Genomic DNA, 23,177 nt, shown 5'->3' with positions numbered 1-23,177 from the left:
CAGGATATCCTAGAACTCACTCACTTGGGATCCTTGTGCCTCAATAACCCAAGTACTAGGACCACAAGTATTTGAGGCCAACCTGGAGAGCATAGTGAGACCCCTATTACTAACTCAAAAGTAAAAGTAGAGACTGGAGAGATGCCTCAGTGGCTAAGAGCACTGGCTGCTCTTTAAAAGTCCCCAAGTTTGATTCCGCACCCACATGATGACTCACCACCATTCTTAACTACAGTCCAGGGGACTTGACACCCCCTCTGGTCTCTGCAAGCACCAGGCACGTCCCTGGTGCACATACATACATGCATGTAAAACACCTAGACATGTAAGATGAGAAAATAATTTTAAAAACTTTTTGAAACAAAAGTAGTAATCACAAATTCCTGAGAAGTAGACACACTTTGTCCCCGGCGCTGCTGCTTAGTGCTTGTCTTCTTTCCGCTGGGGGCTGCGTCTTGACACATCTGCAGCCCGTTTTGTCCTTCCATTAATCACATGAACTGATGGCATCGGTGCCTCCAGGTTTGCCACTTCACCGTTTCTCCCACCGGATGCCCAACCTAGCTCTTCTGGTCCCTCCTCTTTCCAGCTCCCCATTCTCTGCTGGCACCTGTGACCCCTCTGGAGTCCGCCCAGGTCTGCACAGAGACTCTCTCTCCTCTGCTGCCCCAAATGCGGTACCCAGATGTAGTTGTTGCTCAGTGACAGTGAGAGGAAGGGTGGAAGTTACACTCTGATGTCTGGGTGGGTGGATGATCCCCACATCTGTAATACAAGCATGGGCTTCACATGGAATACAGTTTTCTTTGCTGCCCTGTGACAGGCTCATGAAGCCACTTTCCACTGTCTGAGTGGGCTGCCCACCACAAACCAGCACTGTGGACAGTGGCTTGCTGGTCAGTCCCAGCCCGCCCCAGCTGCCAGCCAGTGTTGGCTGCCTCAGACCCAGTGGCCACCCTCTTCTTGTCTACCCTACTTACTGTGTGCAGAAAACTTTCTTCAGTGTGCTGTGTAGCTGTTTGATTGTAAATTGCATTAACTTCTTGGAACCCTGCCAGGTGCTCGCTGGACGTCTGATGCTATCTCTGTAGACTTTAGGTGGAAGTTGGAAGTCTCCGCTGAACTTCTGTGGTAATAAAATTATTACAGTTGTACTCTACATCTGCTCGCTGACTTCCTGTGGGTTTTCACCAGATCACATGACTGACAACAGACCCAGGCTGTAGGCTTTTGGTGTGCTTGCTACATCCAAGTCTCTCCGCCAAATCAGACTTCTGCTTTTTCTCTGAGCAGAGCGTCCAGATGTCCCACTGTGGTAGGTTGATTTCAGTGGAGCTGATAGATAAAAAAGAAATGTTCCCGGCCCCACTTAAGAGTCTAGTATTACCTCTGGCTCCAAAACTCAAAACAGCAGGGTTGCTGTGAGGAGCTTTGGACTAAGACCAAGCTCCTAGCTTCAGAGGTGGGTTTCTCCCGTGTCAGGACCATGCCACAGGCCAGGAATCCTGAAGAAAGTGTGAAAGCCAGGCTCCTACCAGAACCACCTGGGCTGAGATAGCCTGCTGCCGGGGCTGGCCAGGGCCAGAAGAGCTCATGTCCTACCTGGCAACCCCCTTGTCCCTCTCAAACACCTCTCCCTTTCTAGGACACAGTGGTCCTCAAGACACAGAAACCCGAAAGTCACTGGCAGGAGCCACAAGGGGGCCTGGGAAGTGCCAGCAGGGCAGAGTAGAGGAGGAGAAAGTGGAGCTGCGATGGCCTGAGGGTGTCCACTGGCACATGGCTGGCCTTTGCAGCTGCCAGGCAGCATTTGTTGGGGGGTCAGGGATGGAGACGCTCCCCAGTGAGGATGCTGGATGTCCCTCAGCCACACAGGGTGGCATTACTGTTCTCCATAGGCTTGCAGAAGAGTGTACAGGGAAGGGTGCCTTTCTGGGTTTTTTGATTTGACTTTCAGACATGACATTTTTGGACTGTATCCTGACAAAATGTGTCCCTGCTATCTTTAGCTCTAAATAAAACCTCGTGTCTTTCATTTCCTTGGCTCTTGAGCATCCTAAGACATCTCAGAGAAGCAGTGGTCTTAGGGATACCTGTTCAAGTCTCTAGCTAACCAGAAAGGCTGTGGTAGTGGGGCTGGGGGCCATACTAATTGTGGTACAGGCCCAGTTTGTGCGTCAGATTAGCTGAACAACATTTTGAAAATTCTTTTTTATTTATTTATTTATTATGTATACAATATTCTTTCTGCGTGTATGCCTGAAGGCCAGAAGAGGGCACCGGACCTCGTTACAGATGGTTGTGAGCCACCATGTGGTTGCTGGGAATTGAACTCAGGACCTTTGGAAGAGCAGGCAATGCTCTTAACCACTGAACCATCTCTCCAGCCCCATTTTGAAAATTCTTACCATCTATGCCTGTTATCTGCCCTTTCAGAGTCCTAGGTCAGCCAGGCTTACAAATAACTCGTTTCAGTAGAAGGGGCTTTACCTCGTGTCACCAGTCTGGAAGACAGTCTCTTTTTTCTTTGCTGTTTGTTCATCAGTCCTTTGTGAATATGTGACCTGCTGGTGAAGACTTAAAACAAAAAACAGGAAATAATAATAGCTCACAGTTCAGTCGTGCACTCAAGGAGAAAGACAGCAGACACAGAGAAAGGTGCTGCGCTGTGGTCTCGGAGCCATGTGTGCAGTGTTTCTCTGCAGACTTGTCCCCAGCAGTGGCAGTTGTTCATGGTGTCTTGCTGTTCTTCTCTGCCTTCTATTTCCCTGTGACTCATGGTGCACACTCAGGAGACCACAGCTTGGAAACACTGTCTGTAAAATGATCAGATCGTCATCAGCCAGCATTAGCCAGACTAAACCCTGGAAGGTACTTAGTAATAAGTTCCTAGACCACCGAGTCACTGAACAACAACCTAGTATTGTCTCGGTCTTAGTTAAAGGAACTGGCCTTGAAGGAGACCATAGGTGTCTACTGTGAACTAGCTGTATGAAACCTGCGCCTGCTTGACTTTATGGTTCCAGTGGGGTCAGCAGCCATGGCAAGAAATAGAGAGGTTTAGAGCCCCCACTAGGGCCAGTTGATAGCCAGTCAGAATTGAAAGGAGTTCATAAAGTCCTACATTTTATACAAAGTGAGAAACCAAAGTCCCAGGGAAATACCCTTGAAGTGCCCAGCTTGCTCTCCTGGTCCTAGCCTGGCCTGTCAGAGAGAAGAAGGCACCCAGGCACCAAAGCTGAAGTAGACTATTGAGGAAACCTCATATCTACCCTAGCTGCAGGTGTTCTGAGGATGGACAGCCCAATCCTTGGTTTGAGAGGCTACAATGGAAGAGTCCCACATCCTGCCGGCTGTGGTCCCTTTGGCAGGTGACTTAAGCAGACTGTGTGTCACTTCTCTTTCTATACAGTAGTTTCTCTGAGACCTGTCCCAAGATTATTGTGTGGCTCTGAAGTCCATTCAGCAAGTGTCAGTGATATGCCAGATGCTCAGAAAGTGCCTGGTTTCTGAGACCTGTCATGTGGTTTCGTGTGCAATGAACGAACCAGGACAGCCCTAATGCACCACTGAGGGCCGAGATGGCTGTAAGCCATGGGCTGGGGGATGCCACATTTCTCTTCAGTAAGGTGCTCATGGTAAAGGTGTGTGTGTGTGTGTGTGTGTGTAGACAGAAGTTTCTGTCCTGCCCAATCCCTCAAGTGTTCAGTCCCAAATAAATACATAGAGGCTTATATTAATTATAAACTGTTTGGCCTATTGCTCAAACACTACTAACTAGCTCTTACAATTTAAATTAACCCATAATTCTTATCTATGTTTAGTCACATGGCTCATACCTTTTCTCAGTATGACATTCTCATTGTGCTTCCTCTGCATCTGGCTTGCAAGTGCATGTCTCCTTTCCTCTTCCCAGAATTCCCCCAGTCTGGTCGCCCTGCCTCTCCCTCCTGGCGGGGCCTTCATGACTGGGGAAAAGGCCATAAGGCTTTCAGTAGACCCAGCTGCTCCTCAGCCTACAGGAAGAGAGACCTCTGGCCCTGGTGGCTTAGTAAATCAGGAATAAAATTCAGGTTAGAAGCCAAGGCTTGATGCTGTGGTGCAATGCTAAGTGCTACCTCAGGCAACCAACCTGCCAGCCCAGAGGCCAGGAAGAGTGCCCCAGGGCCCTAGACGATGTACAAGGTCAGCCCAAGTCCTAAGAGAAAGGAACTTGGCCTCTCTGTCCCCAGTGGGATGAGGCTGAAGCCAGACTGCAGAGCCAGCCAGCTGCTGCTCCCTAGCCAATCATGCCTCCCCCTTTAGCTCAGGGCTCAGGACTTTTTAAAAAATAAACATAAAAATCACTTTGTTGCTGGGTAGTGGTGGTGCATGCCTTTAATCCCCGCACTCAGTTATGTAAACTATCATATCATCAGCAAATAGTGAGAATTTGACTTTTTTTTTTTCTGATTTGTATCCCCTTGATCTCCTTTTGTTATCTTATTGCTCTGGCTAGGACCTCAAGAACTATATTGAATAGGTATGAAGAGTGGACAACCTTGTCTTGTTCCTGATTTCAGTGGGATCGCTGGGAGTTTCTCTCCATTTAGTTTGGTGTTGGCTGTTGGCTTGCTGTAGATTGCCTTAATTATGTTTAGGTATGTTCCTTGTATCCCTGCTCTCTCCAAGACCTTTATCATGAAGGGACGTTGGATTTTGTCGAAAGCTTTTTCGACATCCAATGAGATGGTCATGTGATTTTGTTGTTTTTGTTGGTTTTTTGTTTGTTTGTTTGTTTGTTTGTTTTTCGAGACAGGGTTTCTCTGTGGTTTTGGTTCCTGTCCTGGAACTAGCTCTGTAGACCAGGCTGGTCTCGAACTCCCAGAGATCCGCCTGCCTCTGCCTCCCGAGTGCTGGGATTAAAGGCGTGCGCCACCATCGCCCGGCCATGTGATTTTTTTTTTTTTACTTTTCAGTTTGTTTATATGGTGGATTAGATGGTTTTTAAACATAAAGCAAAGAAAAGCAGCCTACAAATCATAATCCCAGAGAACCTAGACAACAATGAGGACCCTAAGAGAGACATACATGGATCTAATCTACATGGGAAGTAGAAAAAGACCAGACCTCCTGAGTAATTGGGAGCATGGGGACCTTGGGACAGGGTTTAAGGGGAGGGGAGAGTCAGAGAATGAAGCAGAGAAAAATGTAGAGCTCAATAAAAATCAATTTTAAAAAATCCCAGCATTTGGGAGGCAGAGGCAGGCGGATCTCTTGAGTTCGAGGTCAGGCTGGTCTACACAACTAGTTCCAGGGCAGTCATGGCTACACAGAAACCCTATCTTGAAAAGAATTAATTAATAATAAATAAATGAATAAATAAAAATCACTTTCTTGTAAAGAATTTATCACACAACTAAATTAACACAGCCACTCAGATGAGCACTTGCCCAGACCAAAGTCTCTCTGTCTCTGTGAACTTCATACAGTGAGAAGGCTGGATTGTTTGTTTGTCATTTGTTTTTTGAGACAGGGTTTTTCTGTAGCTTTGGAGCCTGTCCTGTCACTCGCTCTGCAGACCAGGCTGACTTTGAACTCACAGAGATCCACCTGAACTGTCTCCCAAGTGCTGGAATTTAAGGCGTGCGCCGCCACCACCCGGCAAGGCTGAGGATTTTTGAGGAAAGATTCTCACCTCCAACATGACCACTCTCCAAGACAGAATCTCTCAAGAAAAGCCAGGCCTTGACACTGAGCAGGACAAGATGTTTACCTTGTCTGCCACCCAGCAAAGCCTTGCCTCCTTTTACCCCACCTCAGTGAACTAGCCAGGGTCATTATATTGTTTGCTGTGGCCTCAGGTGTCTTAGTCAGGGTTGCTATTGCTGTAAAGAAACACCATGAGCAAAGCAACTTGGAGAGGAAGGGGTTTATTTCACTCAAGGTTCAGTATCACAGCTCATCACCAAAAGCAGTGAGAGTAGGAACTCAAGCAGGGAAGGAACTTGGAGGCAGGAGCTAATGCAGAGGCCATGGAAGGGTGCTGCTTACTGGCTTACTCAGCCTGCTTTCCTGTGGAACCCAGGACCACCAGCCCAGGGATGACACCACCCACAATGGACTGGGCCCTCCGCCATTAATCACTAATTAAGAAATGCCCTACAGCCTGATCTTTCGGGAGCATTTTCTAAGTTGGGGTTCCCTCCTCTAGGTGACTCTAGCTTATGTCGTCACATTGACACAAACTCTCCAGCACAGCAGGTAAGTTACACTCTCCCAGAAGCCATTGACAGTCAAAATTTGTGAAGGTCTGGTCCTCTCAGCCTGTAGCCACTCTGGGGAGGGCCCTGTACACACACCGCTGCTCTTCCTGTACGTGAAAAGTCATCTTGTTCTCATTGCAGAAATTCCCAGAGCTGAAGTTCAGATATGTGGAAGAGGAGCAGCCTGAAGAGTTTTTCATCCCTTATGTCTGGTCTCTGGTCTACAACTCAGCAGTAGGCTTGTACTGGAACCCGCAGGACATCCAGCTGTTTGCCATGGACTCTGACTGAAGCGGGGCACACCCACGCCTGCCCCCAGCGCTGTAGCTCTGCTGGTTCCTTCATGTCTAGGAGCAGAAGCAGACAGACTGCCGGTGTGTCTTCTGCCAGAGGGGCACACGGCGTGCTCCCCTCTCACACTGAGGATCGGGAAATTGCTGCCAGTTAGTAGGTCGCTCGGCTTTGACTGTACTGCAGGGGGGGTGCCCAGTAATAAACAGAGAACTCGCTGTTCAGTAGGTGACTCGTTTCTAAACTTCTGAACCCAAAATCTAGAGCTTTCCCGGGATCCTGGTGCCTTGGACACATGACAAACGCATCAACACTGTATGCCATTTCCCTTTCTCTTAGAGTGTTTTTAGACAGACTTATTCCTATTCTGTGTGTATTAGACAGACTTATTTCTATTCTGTGTGTATTAGACAGACTTATTTCTATTCTGTGTGTATGAGTGTTTGCCTACATGTTTACATGCGTGCCACTTGTATACGTGATGCCTACAGTGGTCAGAAGAGGGCATCAGAGGGAACCTGGAGTTACAGAAGGTTGTGAGCTGCCACGTGGGTGCCGGGAACTGAACTCCTGCCCTTACCCACTGAACCAACTCCCCAGCACTGCTTTTCTTCTTGAGGCTTGTTCTCATACTGGAGCTACACTAGACTGAAACTCACTGTACAGCCCCGGCTGCCCTAGAACTCACAGCAATCCTCCTGCCTGTGCCTCCTCTCAGTGCAGGGATTACACGTGCCATCCAGCCTACACATCTTTTTTCTCAGATACTGACAATTCTTGTTTTAGTATGCATATGTTTGTACGTGTCCATTCACATGTATATGTGTGTGTGCGCATCTATGTGCGTGTTTGTCTGTACATACCCATGATGTGTTTGCATGCTGCTTGGCAGTCCAGAATTCCATAAACACTGTACCTGCCCACATGACACTAACCTTCAAGGAGGGAAAGTAGCTCTTTGGGGGTTGGGGGTCGCCTCTGAGCTGACCTGGGATTTGGGGGTTGGGCTGGCCTCTGAGCTGACCCGGGATTTGAGGGTTCGGGGTGGCCTCTGAGCTGACCCAGGATTTAGTTGAAGTCATGCAGAAATTAATTCATCTACTGTATTATTCATTAGGGAAAACTTAATTTTGAAAGCAACCTTTTTCCTTCAGCCAAATTAATGGGACGAACAAAAGGAGACCAGCTTATTAAGACAGCATTCCGTCCGAGATGAAAAGTATGCTTTTTTCCATGTTTCTGACTTTGAAAAAAGTGTTTTGGGGCTTGTGAGACCCACGAATTTGGTCCTACACACCTTTGGGCTGTGCTGAGTGGAGCAGCAGGTGCAAAGGTTCCATGGCGATGCATCCACATCAGTGTGTCTGTTAGCACCGGCCTTTTCCACCCATCCCCGCACCCCTGGGCTTGAGCAGCATCACCATGGACCCCATACGTACTCCATGGGTGGTTTCCCCTGAGTGAGTGCACTAAGCCCTCTTTCTCCAGCTTTCAGGTATATGGACAGGTCACTTATCCTCTTCTAGAGTGGATGAAACTGGAGCCTTCCCTGGGTGGTGGGTCCAGGGGCAAGGGCAGCTGCCCCCATAGACCAGTTCCCTGAAGATGGCTGGGACAACGTAACAGAAAGTTACAGGTCATGTGAAACATCCACTTCTTTGGGCGTCAGGGGCTAAGCAGGAGCGTGGGACATCGGTTACGGGACGGGCAGTTCCTCTAACAGGAGCTGCAGCCCCCAAAGTCTATTCACGGTGATGGGGGCTCACTGCCATCCAGACCTCTGCCCCAGCCTCCTAGTTCCAAGCGCGCTGAGCCCGAGCCTCCGTGCTTGCCTCCTTCCGACCCCCTCTTCTGGCTCACTGGCTCAGTGACCTAAAAGCTCCCCTGGGGCACCACCCACCTAGTTGCTTTACTGGACTGAGGTCCACAGCTGCGCCACTGCCAGCCTCGGATCAGCAGTCGTTGGGGTTTCCTTCTAAGCATAGCAAAGAAGGACAGGTTGATCACTTGGCAGGAGACTTGCATGATAAGCTGAACTGCACTTGAGTTTAGATACTAGTTTGCTTAGGGCTGTCAGATTTAACGTGCTCAGGAGCTGAAGACTCAGCTCGGCAGTTAAAAGCGCTTGTTCTCGCAGGGGAGCAGGGTTCAGTTCCCAGCTCCTTCATGGGGGCTCACGACCATCACTCAGTGTCAGGAGATCCAGCGTTCCCTTCTGACTTCTGTGCACATACATACACACAAGATATTCATTCACATAAAGAGTGTGTGTGTGTGTGTGTGTGTGTGTGTGTGTGTGTGTGTGTGAAACGAAAAGATACGAGACAATCCTATGTTCACAAGAAGGTGAAAGTTGGCCTCTGCTATTACCCATGCGTGACTGATGGAAATGAACATCTGATTTTTCCTGAGATCCGAAACAATTATTGCAGCCAGGCACGGCTGTGCACATCCTTAATCCCAGTCCCCAGGAGACAAAGGCAAATGGATCTCTGTGAGTTCAAGACTGGGCAGAGCTACATGGTGAGAACCTGTCTCAGGTCAGGTCAACTAAGGTTCAGGAGAGAACCATTGTTGTGTGGTATCGGTGTGTGAAGGATGGGTTCTGCAGTGCTATGAAGGGTTAAAGAATGCCCACCTCTGGAAACAATCTCCTCACATTTTTTTTTTTTTTTTTTTGGTGGGGGGGAGTTTGGTTTTTTTCAAGGCAAGGTTTCTCTGGAGCCTGTCCTGGAACTAGCTCTTGTAGACCAGGCTAGCCTCAAACTCACAGAGATCCTCTGCCTCTGCCTCTACCTCCCGAGTGCCGGGATTAAAGGCGTGCGCCACCATCACCTGGCTTCCTCCACCATCACCCGGCTTCCTCACACTTTTAAGAGCCCAAGGCAATTGGCCAAAAACTTGAAAATTCTAAGCCTGGCTCCCCAGCGACTCCCTGGGGATGCATGAACAGCAGCCTGCAGCAGGCCCTTCTGCTCAGCAATGAAAGTAAAGCAGCCCTCCGACAAAGGTGGGAGAAGAAAGGAAGTTAGTGGTGTATAAGAAGCATTCTGGCCGGGCGGTGGTGGCGCACGCCTTTAATCCCAGCACTCGGGAGGCAGAGGCAGGCGGATCTCTGTGAGTTCGAGGCCAGCCTGGTCTACAAGAGCTAGTTCCAGGACAGGCTCCAAAACCACAGAGAAACCCTGTCTCGAAAAACCAAAAAAAAAAAAAAAAAAAAAAAAGAAGCATTCTGCCCGCATGACTTTTTGGGAGAAATGCACAGGAGCCAAGTCCCACTGCACACTCCATGACCCCCAAGGACCTTCCGGAAAACGTCCACAGGAGGATCCTGTTAAACCCTGAATGTTTATCTTTGTCTTTGGTCTCAGCCATCCAGGTGCTAGGGTCACAGTCATGGGCCACCACACCACACCCTGAATTTCTCAACACGTTATTTTTTAGGCAACATGGCATCCTTCAGCCTCTGGGGAGCTGGGTTCTTGCATCAGAGCTTTCCCCATAGCTAAGTGACCAAGTGCTGTGTTCAGGCCGTAGGGTACAACTGGGGTCCTGACTAGTGGTTCCCTTGGTTTTTCCTGACATTGCTTGCAACCTCAATGCTTGCCACTTGGTAGCTCTGCTCTGTTGATGGACTTGTGGCTCTAAAGTCAAGGCCTCTGCAGGGTCCTTAGTACCCCGAAGAGGTCAAGGGTGTCTCAAACAGTAAAGACCTGCATTTGCTATCAGCATGAAACACTGAGGGACAAGTGGTGCCCAAGTCTAGCAAGTAGGGTTTTCTTTCTTTCTAGTTTTGGATCTCACAGCAGAGCTATTCAAGATCCCAATGCAGGCCCATGTAGTGGCACACACGTTTAATGCCAGCACTTGGGAGACAGAGGCAAAATGTAGTTTCTGTGAGTTCAGTGTGGCCGAGTTACATAGAGAGTTCCAGAAGACATGGGCCAGGACTACATAGAAAGACCCTGCCTCGGGCTGGAGAGATGCCTTAGAGGTTAAGAGCATTGCCTGCTCTTCCAAAGGTCCTGAGTTCAATTCCCAGCAACCACATGGTGGCTCACAACCATCTGTAATGGGGTCTGGTGCCCTCTTCTGGCCTCCAGGCATACACACAGACAGAATATTGTATACATAATAAATAAATATAAAAAAAGAAAGACTGACCCTGCCTAGATAGATGGATGGATGGATGGATGGATGAGTAGGTAGGTAGATAGATAGATCCACGCAAAGCAGCAAGATTCACCAGCAGTTCATTTCCCGGCACCTAAACTGACTTCACATCCACATATAAGCGTTCAGACACAAGGCTCAAGTTAGTACACAGCTTACATGGTCTGTTGTGTGCTGCCATCCTGGAATACCCTACCCTGGCCATGTGTAAAACACAGGGACCAAGGCTGGAGAGATGGCTCAGTGCAGGGGACCCAGGTTGTTTCCAGCACCTATGTGTTGGTTCACAACCATCTGTAACCCCAGCTGTAGGAGAGCCACCATACTCTTCTGACCAAACGTGGTGGACGTACATACACGAAGACAAAACACAGACATACACACAAAGTAAAATAAGTCTTTAAAGGGGGGGGGATCACTGAGCATGAAGTTGAGAGAACAAGGCTACATCCTCAGCTACATAGCAAATCTGAAGCCACAGTGGGCTATATGAAACCTGCCTCCCCAAATTTAAATAAATAAATAAGTAAAGCCACTTGGGGTGCTGCTAAAATTGTATTTGGAAATATCTCTTGCATGTATCTAAATGCATGTCAGAAAAGAACAAAGATTGGACATCAAATATCCCAAGCAACTATCTTAAAATAAAAAGAAAAAAGCCAACCTGGGTGTGGTGGCGCACACCCTTCATCCCAGCACTCAGGAGTCAGAAAAAAGAGAATCTCTGTATCTCTGTGAATTAGAGGGCCGCCTGGCCTACGTAGTGAGTTCTAGGACACCCTGAACTACATAGTGAGACCCTGTCTGGGGAATAATTAAAAAAAAAAAAGAGTTGGGTAGTGGTGGTTCATGCCTTTAATCCCAGCACTCAAAAGCAGAGGCAGGCAGATTTCTGAAAGTTTAAAGCCAACCTGGTCTACGTAGTGAGTTCCAGGACAGCCACGGCTACGTAGTGAGACCTTGCTTCAAAAACGGAAAGGATGGGGAAGAAGAAAGGACAGAGTGAGGGCGGGGGGAGAAAGACTATATATGAGAATTCCTTCTCAGGGTTTAGAGAATTTGAAGTCTGTCCAGTGTCACAGATTCTAGTGCCTTCCAGCTGCAGCATGACACGGTGGAAGATGTCATCACATGGGATTAGAAGGGAAAGAGAAGATGGAGAAAACAAATCTTACTGGATCAGGAGCCTTCTCCCCCTTGGCTGTCACAATGGCAGTTAGAGTGCAGCATGCTTTGGAGGCCACCCCCAACCCACGGCACACTGATACGTGATACAAGGGTACAAAGATCTCGATCACAGTGATGGGTGTGTGCCTGTACCAAACACAACCACTGTACGTGCTACATGTGTGTGCTGTTGTAGGTCAGACATGCATCAGTGGAGCCGTGTTTAGATTTTGAACAAAATGAATAAATTCATTTAAATAATAATAATAAAAAGTGTATAGGTCTCCAAAACAGCACCCGTGGGTGAAAATGTGAAATAGAAAGAATTTCCATACCACCTATAGGAACTGAGACAGGGAAATGTCATCACTGTCTACCACAATGTTATCTACTCAGAGACCTGGCACTTCCAACATCGAAGGATGCCAAGAAGAAATGCTCACGCGGGCACAGAGAGACAGGTTCAAGCGTGCAGACAGCGGATCCTTCCCAGCAGTTCAAGACTGGGAACACCTAGTGATGCCCACCAGAAGAAAGTATAAACAGATGACGATGCAGAAATAGATCACAACACAGCAGTCCCTTCTTCACCAGTTACCTCTACCGGGAAGTAGTCACAGACAGATCCAGAAGTAGGCGACCTGTAGGTTTTAAGTTGCTCCTGCTGGCTGTTTTCCAGAGTCCACACCCGGGACCCGGAGGCGCTTTCTTTCGGTCTCCATATCAGTTGTCATTTGTTTATTCAACTTTCATTCTTGAGAGGCTCTGGTGACGTTTCCCAGGAGCTTCACGGTGTGAGGTATAGAAACCAACCAGACAGAAACTGACTGGAAAATCCAGATGTCCTCGAGTGAGCCAGCCTGCTGTCAGAGATTTGAAAATGCAAAGCGATGCCCCTTCCTTCCCGTTAAAGTGTTCCTTTGTCTTAAAACCATTCTTTGTGCCAAGCGGTGGTGGCACACGCCTTTAATCCCAGCACTCGGGAGGCAGAGGCAGGGGGATCTCTGTGAGTTCGAGGCCAGCCTGGTCTAGAAGAGCTAGTTCCAGGACAGGAACCAAAAGCTATGGAGAAACCCTGTCTCGAAAATCAAAAAAAAAAAAAAAAAAAAAAAATTCTTTGTGGAAAGATGTCATTATCACATCGTGGGCTCTTTGTTATCTGTTAATGTGTTAAATATTATTTTGGTTTAGTTTTTAAATAAATGCATTGATAGGTGTAACCTACATGAACAGATTGGAGGTACCAGGTTATTGTTTACAGTACAAAAGCAGGTTGATCCCAGAAGCCTGGAACCTCCGAGCTCTACGCCAGTGTCTCTGGTTTCTGGTTATCAATGTTTACAATGAAGGCTTAGAAACAGTCTTCTGACCCAGCGTGGTGTGAGATTGAGGGTCTACTGGATGTACTCCAAAAAGATAGCAGGCCGGCTTTTTGGGATGAACTACAGCCGGAATAATTATGAAGCTTTAGGAAATGGGTACCCTCCATTCTTCATACCCCACACTCAGCATCCATCTCTGTGACTAGAGGCCGCTCACCAAGGAACCAAGGGCCACCACTCTGCCCCAGCCGCTGCTGTGCTATCCCCCACCTCAGCCAGGTGGCGCTGCTCGAGAACTGGGTTTGTGTGGAACTTAGTCGCTAAACCCTTTGGCTTTCTAGAGCCTCCTGTCAGGAAAGTCGGCTCTGTGGGGCCTCTTGAGCCACAGTACTGCAGGTTATCTGAATTGTAAGAGAGAGAACACTGGCAGTATAGAGAATGTAAGTTCTCTGAGACCAGGAATTCTGGTTTCTGCGTGGGTGAATCCTGGAAGAATGTTTCTTGGCGACTGCCAGCATCTCACAGTTTCTAGGGGTGGGAAGCACTCGGTGACTTGGAGCCAGCATCTTCCTCTATGATAAGAAACCCCAGAAAGGCTAACGCAGTGGCTCTGACTATCTGGAGCTTCACTGCCAATGCTTGTTCTCCTCAGTCACAAGAAGGCTGCTATGGTTCCCCATGTCGCATCAAGGTGTGAGCTCGTCCCGAGCACAGCTCAGGCTGGGCTTTTCCATTCCCAGGTCTGCTTCATACCGCTCTTCCTAAACTGTCACTGCCCAGGAGTGGGCTCCATCACCACAGCAAGCAGGTCAGCATCCCATAGCCCTGCAAGCTAGAAAAATGGAGGAGAGTGGGTACCAGAATCCATAGATGAGACGAGAAAGGGGAAGGCAGGGTAGGCAGCAAGCAACAAGCAGTGATGGAAACTGAGGGCAAGCCTGCTGTGAGAGCCCAATTTTGGCATGTTTAGGACCTGCTACAGTTGGAGAAGGCTGCTCAGAGCCAAGGACCAGTTCTCAGGACAAAGGCATGTCTGCCTCTGGAAGACCAGGAGAAGAGGAGCCCACAGCATCTACTCCCTTCCCAGCCTATTCTCCTCACGGCTATGTGTATGCATGCACACATACACATGAACACAAGCTGCATGCTACATATATACACATGAACTGCATACTGTACACATGCACACAAGATGCGTGCCACCACACACAGACACACACACGCATGTAAACACACACAGGAGCTACACAGCACAGGCGTGCTTCTCCATCTCCCAGAGTCAGCTTAATAGGAAACAGGGTTTGGTGAGAACAAACAATTTATGACGACCCAAGCCCTAAAATGAAAACATCTGTCCCCACTGTGGCTTAGCCTTTCCCGAGCCCAGCCTGGCTCCCAAGGGGCCCACCAGTCCTCTGGGGCCAACAGAATGGAGGAGCCCTCGGTCAGAGAGGTTCTCCCGGCTTCCTGCAGTGTACCCCACCACTCCATGACCTCCTAGCCTTGGTATACTGACCAGTGAGAGCTGGGGCTGGCCAAGGAGGAGGTATCCCCTGGAGGAGTCGGGTTCCAGCAGCCCCAAGACCCTCTTTGCCCTCCAGCTGCCTCTGCTCCTGCCTGCCAAGGTCCTCACCCCACCCCCATCTCCCTGATGGTTGCTATCTCCTTTGAGGCCACGTTCAGAAACTTCCTTTGCCAGGCAGCGCAAACCGAGCTGGTGAGATGCCAACCGACAGGCCCCCAGAATCCACATCACCACACTGGCACATTCCAGAAGATAGCAGCTGACCCCACGCTTAGTTCCCTCTGGATAGACAGCCCTTTCTGGGAAAGCCTTGCTCAGAGAGCAGCCTGCCTGACTGACCTGGCTTCATAGTAGACACCTGTGTGCCTGGGACCTGTCTGTGCAGTGTAATGGAGACAGGGTCTGAGGGACAGGGGTGCAGGGGACCCACGTACACATCTATAGTGCCTGTCAGCTGGTGTGTCCCAGATGAGAAGGGATTCTAAACTCACCTGACAACCTTATGGAAGGAACTTGGCAAGAATCTGAAGAGCCCAGTGCAGGGCTGGAGAAGCAGCTATGCCCAGGCTCTACTCAGAGCTAGCAGGGTAAGGCCCCCTCAGAACAGCACTGTCTGTCTTGGCGGCAGGGGTAGAGGGAACGGAAGAGACCCTCTCTGTAGCCACTTCTGAGGAGGACTGACCCCACTGTCCCAGGTGAAATCCAGCCTTAGGTCTGCCAGAGGGCTCAGCAGGTAAGGCATTTGCCCTGCAGGCCTGATAACCTGAGTTCCATTCCCAAGAAGGAAAGAGAAAAACAACTCCAAGCTGTCCCCTAACCTCCACAAGTACACGTACAAGTGGTGTAGGCATGCCCCCCGCCCCACATTCATTAGAGACTTTTAAAAACAGCCTGCGCTAGCGGTGGTGGTACACGCCTTTAATCCCAGAATTTGGGAGGCAGAGGCAGGTGGATCTCAGTGAGTTTGAGGCCATCTTGATCCACAAAGCAAGTTCCAGGACAGCCAGGACTGTTACACAGAGAAACCCTGTCTCGAAAAACAAAAACAAAACCCAATCTGCATCTGCTCTCCCATGGCTCCCATTGCCTAACCACAGCCCTGCCACCCAGGGTACAATAAGCTTGAAGCCATGGCCTGTCTGCTGTCCCCTAATGGCAGCCTGGGATCCACAGGGTGGACCTTTGCCCCTCTCTGAAGATAGGAAACAAAGACAGGCTCAGGTCAGAGCCTTGCTGTTCAATTGCCTGACAATGGCAGAGTGAGGCCAGGCTCCTGAGAAGGAGGAGAGCAGCAATCCGATGCCAGGGGTCTTCTGGTTGGAGGAAGCCGGAGGATCTGCTAGCGTGGGAAGGGGGCAATGGCAAGGCAAGCTCTACACAGGGACCTAGCCACTCAGTCACCGCCTAGGGCAAGAGTCCTGGCCAGAGAAGCGACCCAAACCAGCCACTCCAGGAGCGAACAGAGCCCCAGTACCCACCCACCCCCACCTGCCAATCCAGAGACCAGGAAACGACGCGGCTGAAGTGGCCAGTTCAGATTATACACGTCTTCAAAGCAGGGCTGTTTTCTACATCCTTTAGACACTTCTAGAACAAGTTTGCGAAACTGGCGCTTTAATGACCAGCATATTTGTGAATGTGTGCCCGTGTACTTTTGCTGGGTGTTCTGATGGCAACGTCTTAGGCGGCAGGGGTGTCTCCTGAGGGACTGGGGTTCACTGCTGCTGCTAGGAACAGGAGGACTGTGTTGACAATTGTCAGGCGTGGATGGAAGGCACAGTATGAAATCACTGTTAAGAACACCCGACACTCAGTGGGCGGTGGTGGCACACACCTTTAATCCCAGCAGAAGCAGGAGGATCTCTGTGAGTTCGAGGCCAGCCTGGTCTACTGGAACTAGAGTTAGTTCCAGAACAGCTAGGACTGTTACACAAAGAACCCTGTCTTTAAAAACCAAAAAATTTAAAAAGAACCCCCAACACTCAAGGGACCTTCTCCTGCCTTGGCTCCTGCTCAGACTAACCTGAAAAAGTCCCACATTTAAGGTGGTCTGAACAACAGACCTTCATTTTCTCAATTCTGAAAGTTCAAGGTTAAACCCCAGGGGGACTGCTCTCTCATCAAGTCTTACACAGTCTGCCCTCTCTGTTTTGGTCTGCATCACTTATAAAGACACTAACCAGATTAGATTAGCATCCACAAAGTGACCTCACTTCACCATAATTACCTCTGAAGACTCACCAAGCCCTAGAGGGTGCTCAGTGGCTAAGAACACTCGCCCTAGCATAGGGACCAGAGCTGGCATCCCAGCTCCGATGCTGGGTGGATTGCAAATGCTCTAATTCCATCCCCCAGGGACTCTCATACCCTCTTCTCACCTCTGAGGGCACACACACACACATGCACACACACACATGCACGCAAGCACAAACGCACTAAAAAGAAAAATAAATCTAAAGACCTATCTCCAAAGACAGTCCCATACTGAGGTACTGATGGGCTGGACGTCAACAACATGAATTATGAGGCCCGATTCAGCTCATTACGCGGGAGCTTTCCTGAGCGCAACCAAACCTTCAGTGCCTTAATTTCTAGGTCTGTTTGCTTCTTCTGCTATCAGGCAGGCCCCCAACACAGACAGACGCTAATACTCCAACTGGATACACCCACCTCCTGGGCTCCAGTTTGGCAGACTGGGCCCCTGCTCCTTCCCTGGAGTTCTTAGACAGTACCAGCCACCCGTACCTGTTTGCTGCTTCCCTCAGCCACTGAGGTCAGGCCCTGTATGAAGTCCTGTCAGGTCTGTTTTGTTACCAGCCACTGACTCCCTTCCCCTCAGGCCCTCGAAGCAGCTGTCTAAGCCTGCCCTGGCTGACAGGCTGTTGGCTTGGCTGCCTCTCCCTTGCCCGTTTTCCTTCTTCTATACCTTCCCTCCACCCAAGCTCGTGTTCCTTGTCAATTTGCAGTGTCTGTCTGTTCTCTGGGGTAGCTGTGTGAAGGCAGCAGCAGACGTAGGACACACCTCTACCAGAGAGTAGTAGAGAGCTAAGGGAGAGACAACCAGAGCTAACGAGGGCAGGAGAGGCGAGAAGCCTGGAAACAGCAGTGGGAGAGGCATACAATCAACCCGGAGGGTCCTCAGATAGGCTGAGGGGAGCAGGCAGCCCTCAGCCCCTCTGCCCTACAGCTCTGCCCCTCCGTGTGTCATACACTCTACAGCGACATCCTAGGTGCCACCCTGTAGACCACAGTGTTTGGGCCACACCCAGTGTGCACCTCCCGGGGCCACCACAAGGACAGCACAGTGCAGCCCCACGACCTAGGTTCAGAGACTTTGGCTGAGCCCCACCCCTCTTACCTGAGTCATGGAATTCTCCAGAGGTGGGCGGGGCCGCTGCCTGGAGCCAAGAGAGGTGAGCTCACGGGCTCACGATTCCTGTCCACCACTGGGTAGGCCACGAGGCAGGGGAGGGCGTCTCTCTTCTCCGGGTGTGGAGGCTAAGCTCCAACTCTCAGCGCTTGCTGTCCTGACCTGGAGCCTGGAAAGTTCAGGAGCTTCCTCATGGGACCTCCTGACCTCCCTGCCTTCCTCGCCCCTACAGCTGACAGACACTGAGGTCCAGGAACCCAGGTTGTGGGGTGGAGTGTGAGTCACAGGGGTGGAGGGGTCGGGGAGCCTGGCTACAGGTAGGCTTCCCTGGGCTCTGGGCCTCAAGTCATCCAGGGCCCCTCAGGCTCAGCCTTAAATACACATACACGTGTACATCTACACACAAGCACATGCACACATAAACACACATACATTCAAACACATGTACACAGATATACATGTACATTCACATGTACACACACATGCACAGAGACATATTCGCACCTCTGTTAGCGGGAGGAAAGGCACAGCTAGAGGCATGAAGGTAAAGCAGAGCACTGCCAGGGAACTGGGCAGCTGCCAAGTGGGTGAGCTGGCCAGGTGCCTCTGGCAGCCTGCAGGCCTGGAGCCCAGTGTCCTGAAGGCAACTACAGAATTCATGCTCTGGTGACCCCAGCTCAGGGTCCAAGGGGGATAGGTAGACAGTCCCTTCTCATCCCCATCGTTCAGTGTCTAAGCTGGTGACAGGAGAGCATAGATGGAGACCCCTAGATGGGTTCCTGTGGTCTTTCTGCATTCCTTGCCTGAGGGAACCCAGAGCACAGTGGTGCCCTCCCTCTCTTGTGTTACAGACTGGCCCCTCCCAGGCTCACAGGGGCCAGTTCTGTAGCAGTTGGGACAGACCCCACTCCCATACTTCAGGGCTCTACTGCAAAGGCGGTTAGGTGTTTTGTTTTGTTTTGTTTGAGGAGGGGGAGAGCATTTTTGGAGGCAGTCCTCTTGCCCTGGGGCTTGAGTGGGAGTCAGAGGGTCTCTGAAGACAGAGAACCAAGGACCAAGAGGACAGAGGACCAAGGACTGACATTGAGTCTCCTGGGCAGAGGCAGAAGGTCTTGTTTTATTTTTCAAGACAGGGTTTCTCTGTGGCTTTGGAGCCTGTCCTGGAACTAGACCAGGCCGGCCTTGAACTCACAGAGATCTGTCTGCCTCTGCCCCCCCCCCCCCCGAGTGCTGGGATTAAAGGCGTGCGGCTCTGTGCTGTATCTTAACCATTCTTGCTTTATTATATACTAAATTTTCTTGTGATAAAACCACTTAGGAACAATGTCAGTCAGATAAAGTCATCCTATAGAAGGGCAGTCTCCATCTCCATTGTCCGATTTCTATGGCTGTACCTGTAAAGGAAGCCGGGAGGAGGAAGAAATGGAAAATGGAAAACATCTGGTGGGAAAAGAAAAAAATAAGCTGTGTCTGGTCACCAGGATATGATCTTAAAAATGGACTGTCTTAAAAAACCCATTAAAAACGGCTGGGGTTGTGGGGGCTGGAGGCGCTGGAGAGATGGCTCAGAGGTTAAGAGCACTGAGTTCAATTCCCAACAACCACATGGTGGCTCATAACTATCTGTAATGAGATCTGGTGCCCTCTTCTGACCTGCAGACATCCATGCAGACAGAATACTATATACATAATTTAAAAAAAAAAAAACAGCTGGGGGCTGATAGCTCAGTGGTGAAGGGCACTGGCTGCTCTTCCAGAGGACCTGGGTTCGGTTCCCAGCATGCACTCTGTGGCTCCTCTGGTGTATGCACAGCACACACACAGCCTGGACAGACACATACACATAAATAAAATAAAGGGGTTAGAACTGAAGGCCCAGAGGATGACACGGCAGGTAAAGGCATTGGACGCTACGCATGATGGCCTGACTTCAACATCCTGGACCCACATGGTAGAAGGAGAGAAGTGACCCCAACAGTTGACCTCTGACTTCTACTCACACTGCGGCACATGTGGACACATGCATAAATTAATTCATTAGTTAATAATTGAACTTTTTTTTTCTGGTTCTTCGAGACAGGGTTTCTCTGTGCAACAACTCTGGCTGTCCTGGAACTTGCTCTGTAGATCAGGTTGGCCTCTGACTTACAGAGATCTGCCTGCATCTGCCTCCCAAGCACTGGGATTAATGGTATGTGCCACCACCCAGCTCCTAATTTTTAATGTTTTAAAAGGATAAGGACTGAGAGTGGAGCTAGTGGCAGAACACCTGCCTAGCATGTAAGAAGCTCTGAGTCTGTCTTCAGCACCGCAGTAAATAAAGACCTTGTTGTTGTCGTAATGTGATCTTATGCTCTTTGGACTCTTTTGGGGGACCGCCACCCCGCTCCCAAACGACTCATACACAGAGTCTTATTCTCATTTATAAATGTCCGGTCATAGCTTGGCTTGTGTCTTGCCCACTTTTCTTAACTTATATTACCCCGTCTACCTTTCGGCCTCCGTGGTTTCCTATTCTCCTACTTCTTACTCCGTGGATTGCTGTGTAGCTGGACGGCTGGCCCCCGATGTCCTCCTTTTTTTCTGGCTACTACTCCAAACTCCTTCTCCCAGTTTTTTCCTTCTATTTATCCTCTCTGCCTGCCCTGCCTATCCTTGCTCCTGCTTCGCTATTGGCCGTTCAGATCTTTACTAGATCATCATCAGGTGTTCTAGACAGGCAAGGAATCACAGCTTCACAGGGTTAGACAAATACAGCGTAAACAAAAGTAGCACACCTTAAAATAATATTCGGAGAATGGAGACTGGGGATCCCAAGAGTAAGTTAGGCTACGGAGACTAGCCATATTGATGAACTCTGGGTTTGATTGAGAGACCCTGCTTCAAGTAAGGTGGGAGAGCAACAGAGGATGATTCTTGACAACAACCTTGGGCTTTCATACACACACAACACATATGTGCAAGCACACACATACATGTGCCCACGTGCATGTAAATATGCACACGCATATGTGGAAGCACACACAAACATGTGCCCACACGCATGTAGATATGCACACACACATACGCAAAGATGGAGGGGGAAAAATCAATGTGATTCCCATATACTGGAAATATGCAAACCAAAATGAAGAAAATGGTGCCATGTATAATAATATGAAAAAGGATAAGATGCTTAAAGTAAATGACGAGACACAGACTCTTATTCTCTAAAAGTTATTAAACACTGAAAGGAATTTTCAAAGAGAGCAGCTGGGACTGGAGGTAGGGCTCAGTGGTTAAAAGCTCTTGCCGCTCTTGCGGAGGTCCTGGGTTTGGTTCCCAGGACCCACATGGTGGCTCACAACAGTAATGCCAGTTCCAGAGATACAACACCCTCTCTTATCCTCTGCGGGCACTGGGTACACACATGCAAACAAAGCACTGGTACCATAAAAAAAAAAAAATGAATAGAAGGTGACTCCATGTTCATGAAGCAGATGTCCTATTGTTAAAATAGCCACAGAAATACTCCCATCTGTGAAGCAAGAACGGGGCCTCACGGTGGTCACATCCCCAGTGCCATCGCAGCTGGCCCCAGCAGCTGGCCCTTTTGCTCCTGTCACCATAGCAACCTCCAGATGGCCTCCTGCTAGCCTCCTCTTCCTCCTCTGACCAAGGGATGCTCAGAGCATGGCAGTGGGCTGGTGGTCCTCCCTTCCTGCCTCTTCTGCCACAGAACCAGTCCTCCTAGGCTTCCTCCAGGCAGATCCAACTGGAGCCAAGGCCTCACTCTAGATCAATACGTTGCAGGAAGAAAAACCAGATTCTGAAGCCAAGCAAGAGCCTGGTCTGGATCCTAACTCTGGCAAATTTTGATGTTGTTTAACCTCTCTGAGACTCTATAAGATATAAGATGGCACAGTTATAGGATGACAGCTGATTGTCTTACTGAGTAATGAAAAATTGATATACACACACAAAGCACCTCCCACCTGGTCTGAAAGACACGACACAGGTCTCTCTGCCGAAGTTCTCATTCTCCTGGCCTCTTCACCCCTACCCACAGTGCTCCTGGGTCAGAGGCATGCACTATGGATAGTCCCAGGCCTGAGGGAGGGCTGGACAGAGTGGAATGTTGCTCAGTAGCCTGGCCTCCCACACTGCCCACAGCCCTCTCATCCTTACTGGCTGGTTTTAGGCTAACCACAATCTTCTATAGGTGTGGAGAAGTGGCAGTGACGACTGGGAGCTATAGAGGGAGCTTAGACAAAAAAGCTGGACCTGAGGCTAGCGTTGCTTCCTTCCCCAGGCACAGGAAGACTTCTGACAGCTACTCCTGCTGGCACCTCGCACCACTGCTGAGCCTTCCTGACTCATGCAATCCTCAGAGCCAGTTGTGAGCTGGGAAGCCCTTCTAACAACAGCCTCACCAGGGCACTGTCTGTAACTGCACAAACACAGAGGAGCTGGCCCAGGGTGGTCCAGGCCGAGCACCAACTTGCCTGCCCCATCTCTAAGGCCCTAAGTGTGTGATCCCATTGCCTTGACAAGAGCCATTGAACTAACTTTTACCTGGGAAGGGAGATATTGAAGTCCTGGCCTGGATCTGGGCTCAGAAAACACCAAACAAATGCTCACCAACCCTTTTGCCCTCACTGGGCTTCTGAGCCAACATCCTGTCCCAAGCATGGCCAGCTGGTGCTGGGGTTTGCAATGTCCGTAGGTCCTTGCTGTGTGGACCTCAGAAAAGCCTGCCTGAGCAAGCCTTACCTGTGTCCCACACATTCCATGACATTCATCTCTGTAGACATGACGAGAAAGGGAAAAGGCTAGAGAGAGGCGGAACTTGACTGATGCCTAGGACCAGGTCCCATCTTTGTCACGCGCCTGTCTCCTGGCCTCCATGAATCTCCGTTGACCATTTATGATGGAGAACTTGGTTTTACTTGTTCAAGCATGGACAGTGTGCCAAGAGTTCAGTAGCAGCTGCTCGCATGTGACCTGGACTTTTGGGTTGTATTTGTTTTCATTGAAGGATTTTAATTTTGTGTGAACGTTTTGCCTATGTGTATGTCTGTACACCACGTGTGTGTGGTGCCTGC

At 49.7% G+C, this 23,177-nt stretch overlaps 1 protein-coding gene across 5 annotated transcripts in view; it reads left to right on the top strand.

Annotated features, from left to right (window-relative positions):
• Dym (dymeclin) overlaps positions 1–23,177 on the top strand; it is a 312,012-nt gene that overhangs the window by 254,285 nt on the left and 34,550 nt on the right. For 4 of the 5 annotated variants that reach the window (XM_057789034.1, XM_057789036.1, XM_057789032.1 and 1 more), the window contains one exon: positions 6,387–6,754. The exons of the other annotated variant lie outside the window; for it this stretch is intronic. In XM_057789034.1, coding sequence (XP_057645017.1) covers positions 6,387–6,536 — 150 coding nt within the window. In that variant the 3' untranslated portion in view covers positions 6,537–6,754. Of the gene's footprint in view, positions 1–6,386; positions 6,755–23,177 lie in introns of those variants that run through there. 5 annotated transcript variants of the gene reach the window in all.

This window comes from Chionomys nivalis, chromosome 14 (genome assembly GCF_950005125.1).
Source record: "Chionomys nivalis chromosome 14, mChiNiv1.1, whole genome shotgun sequence".
NCBI classification, from domain to species: domain Eukaryota; kingdom Metazoa; phylum Chordata; class Mammalia; order Rodentia; family Cricetidae; genus Chionomys; species Chionomys nivalis.
Note: the sequence above shows the minus strand (reverse complement) of the source record. Positions and strands in the feature narration are given on the sequence as shown.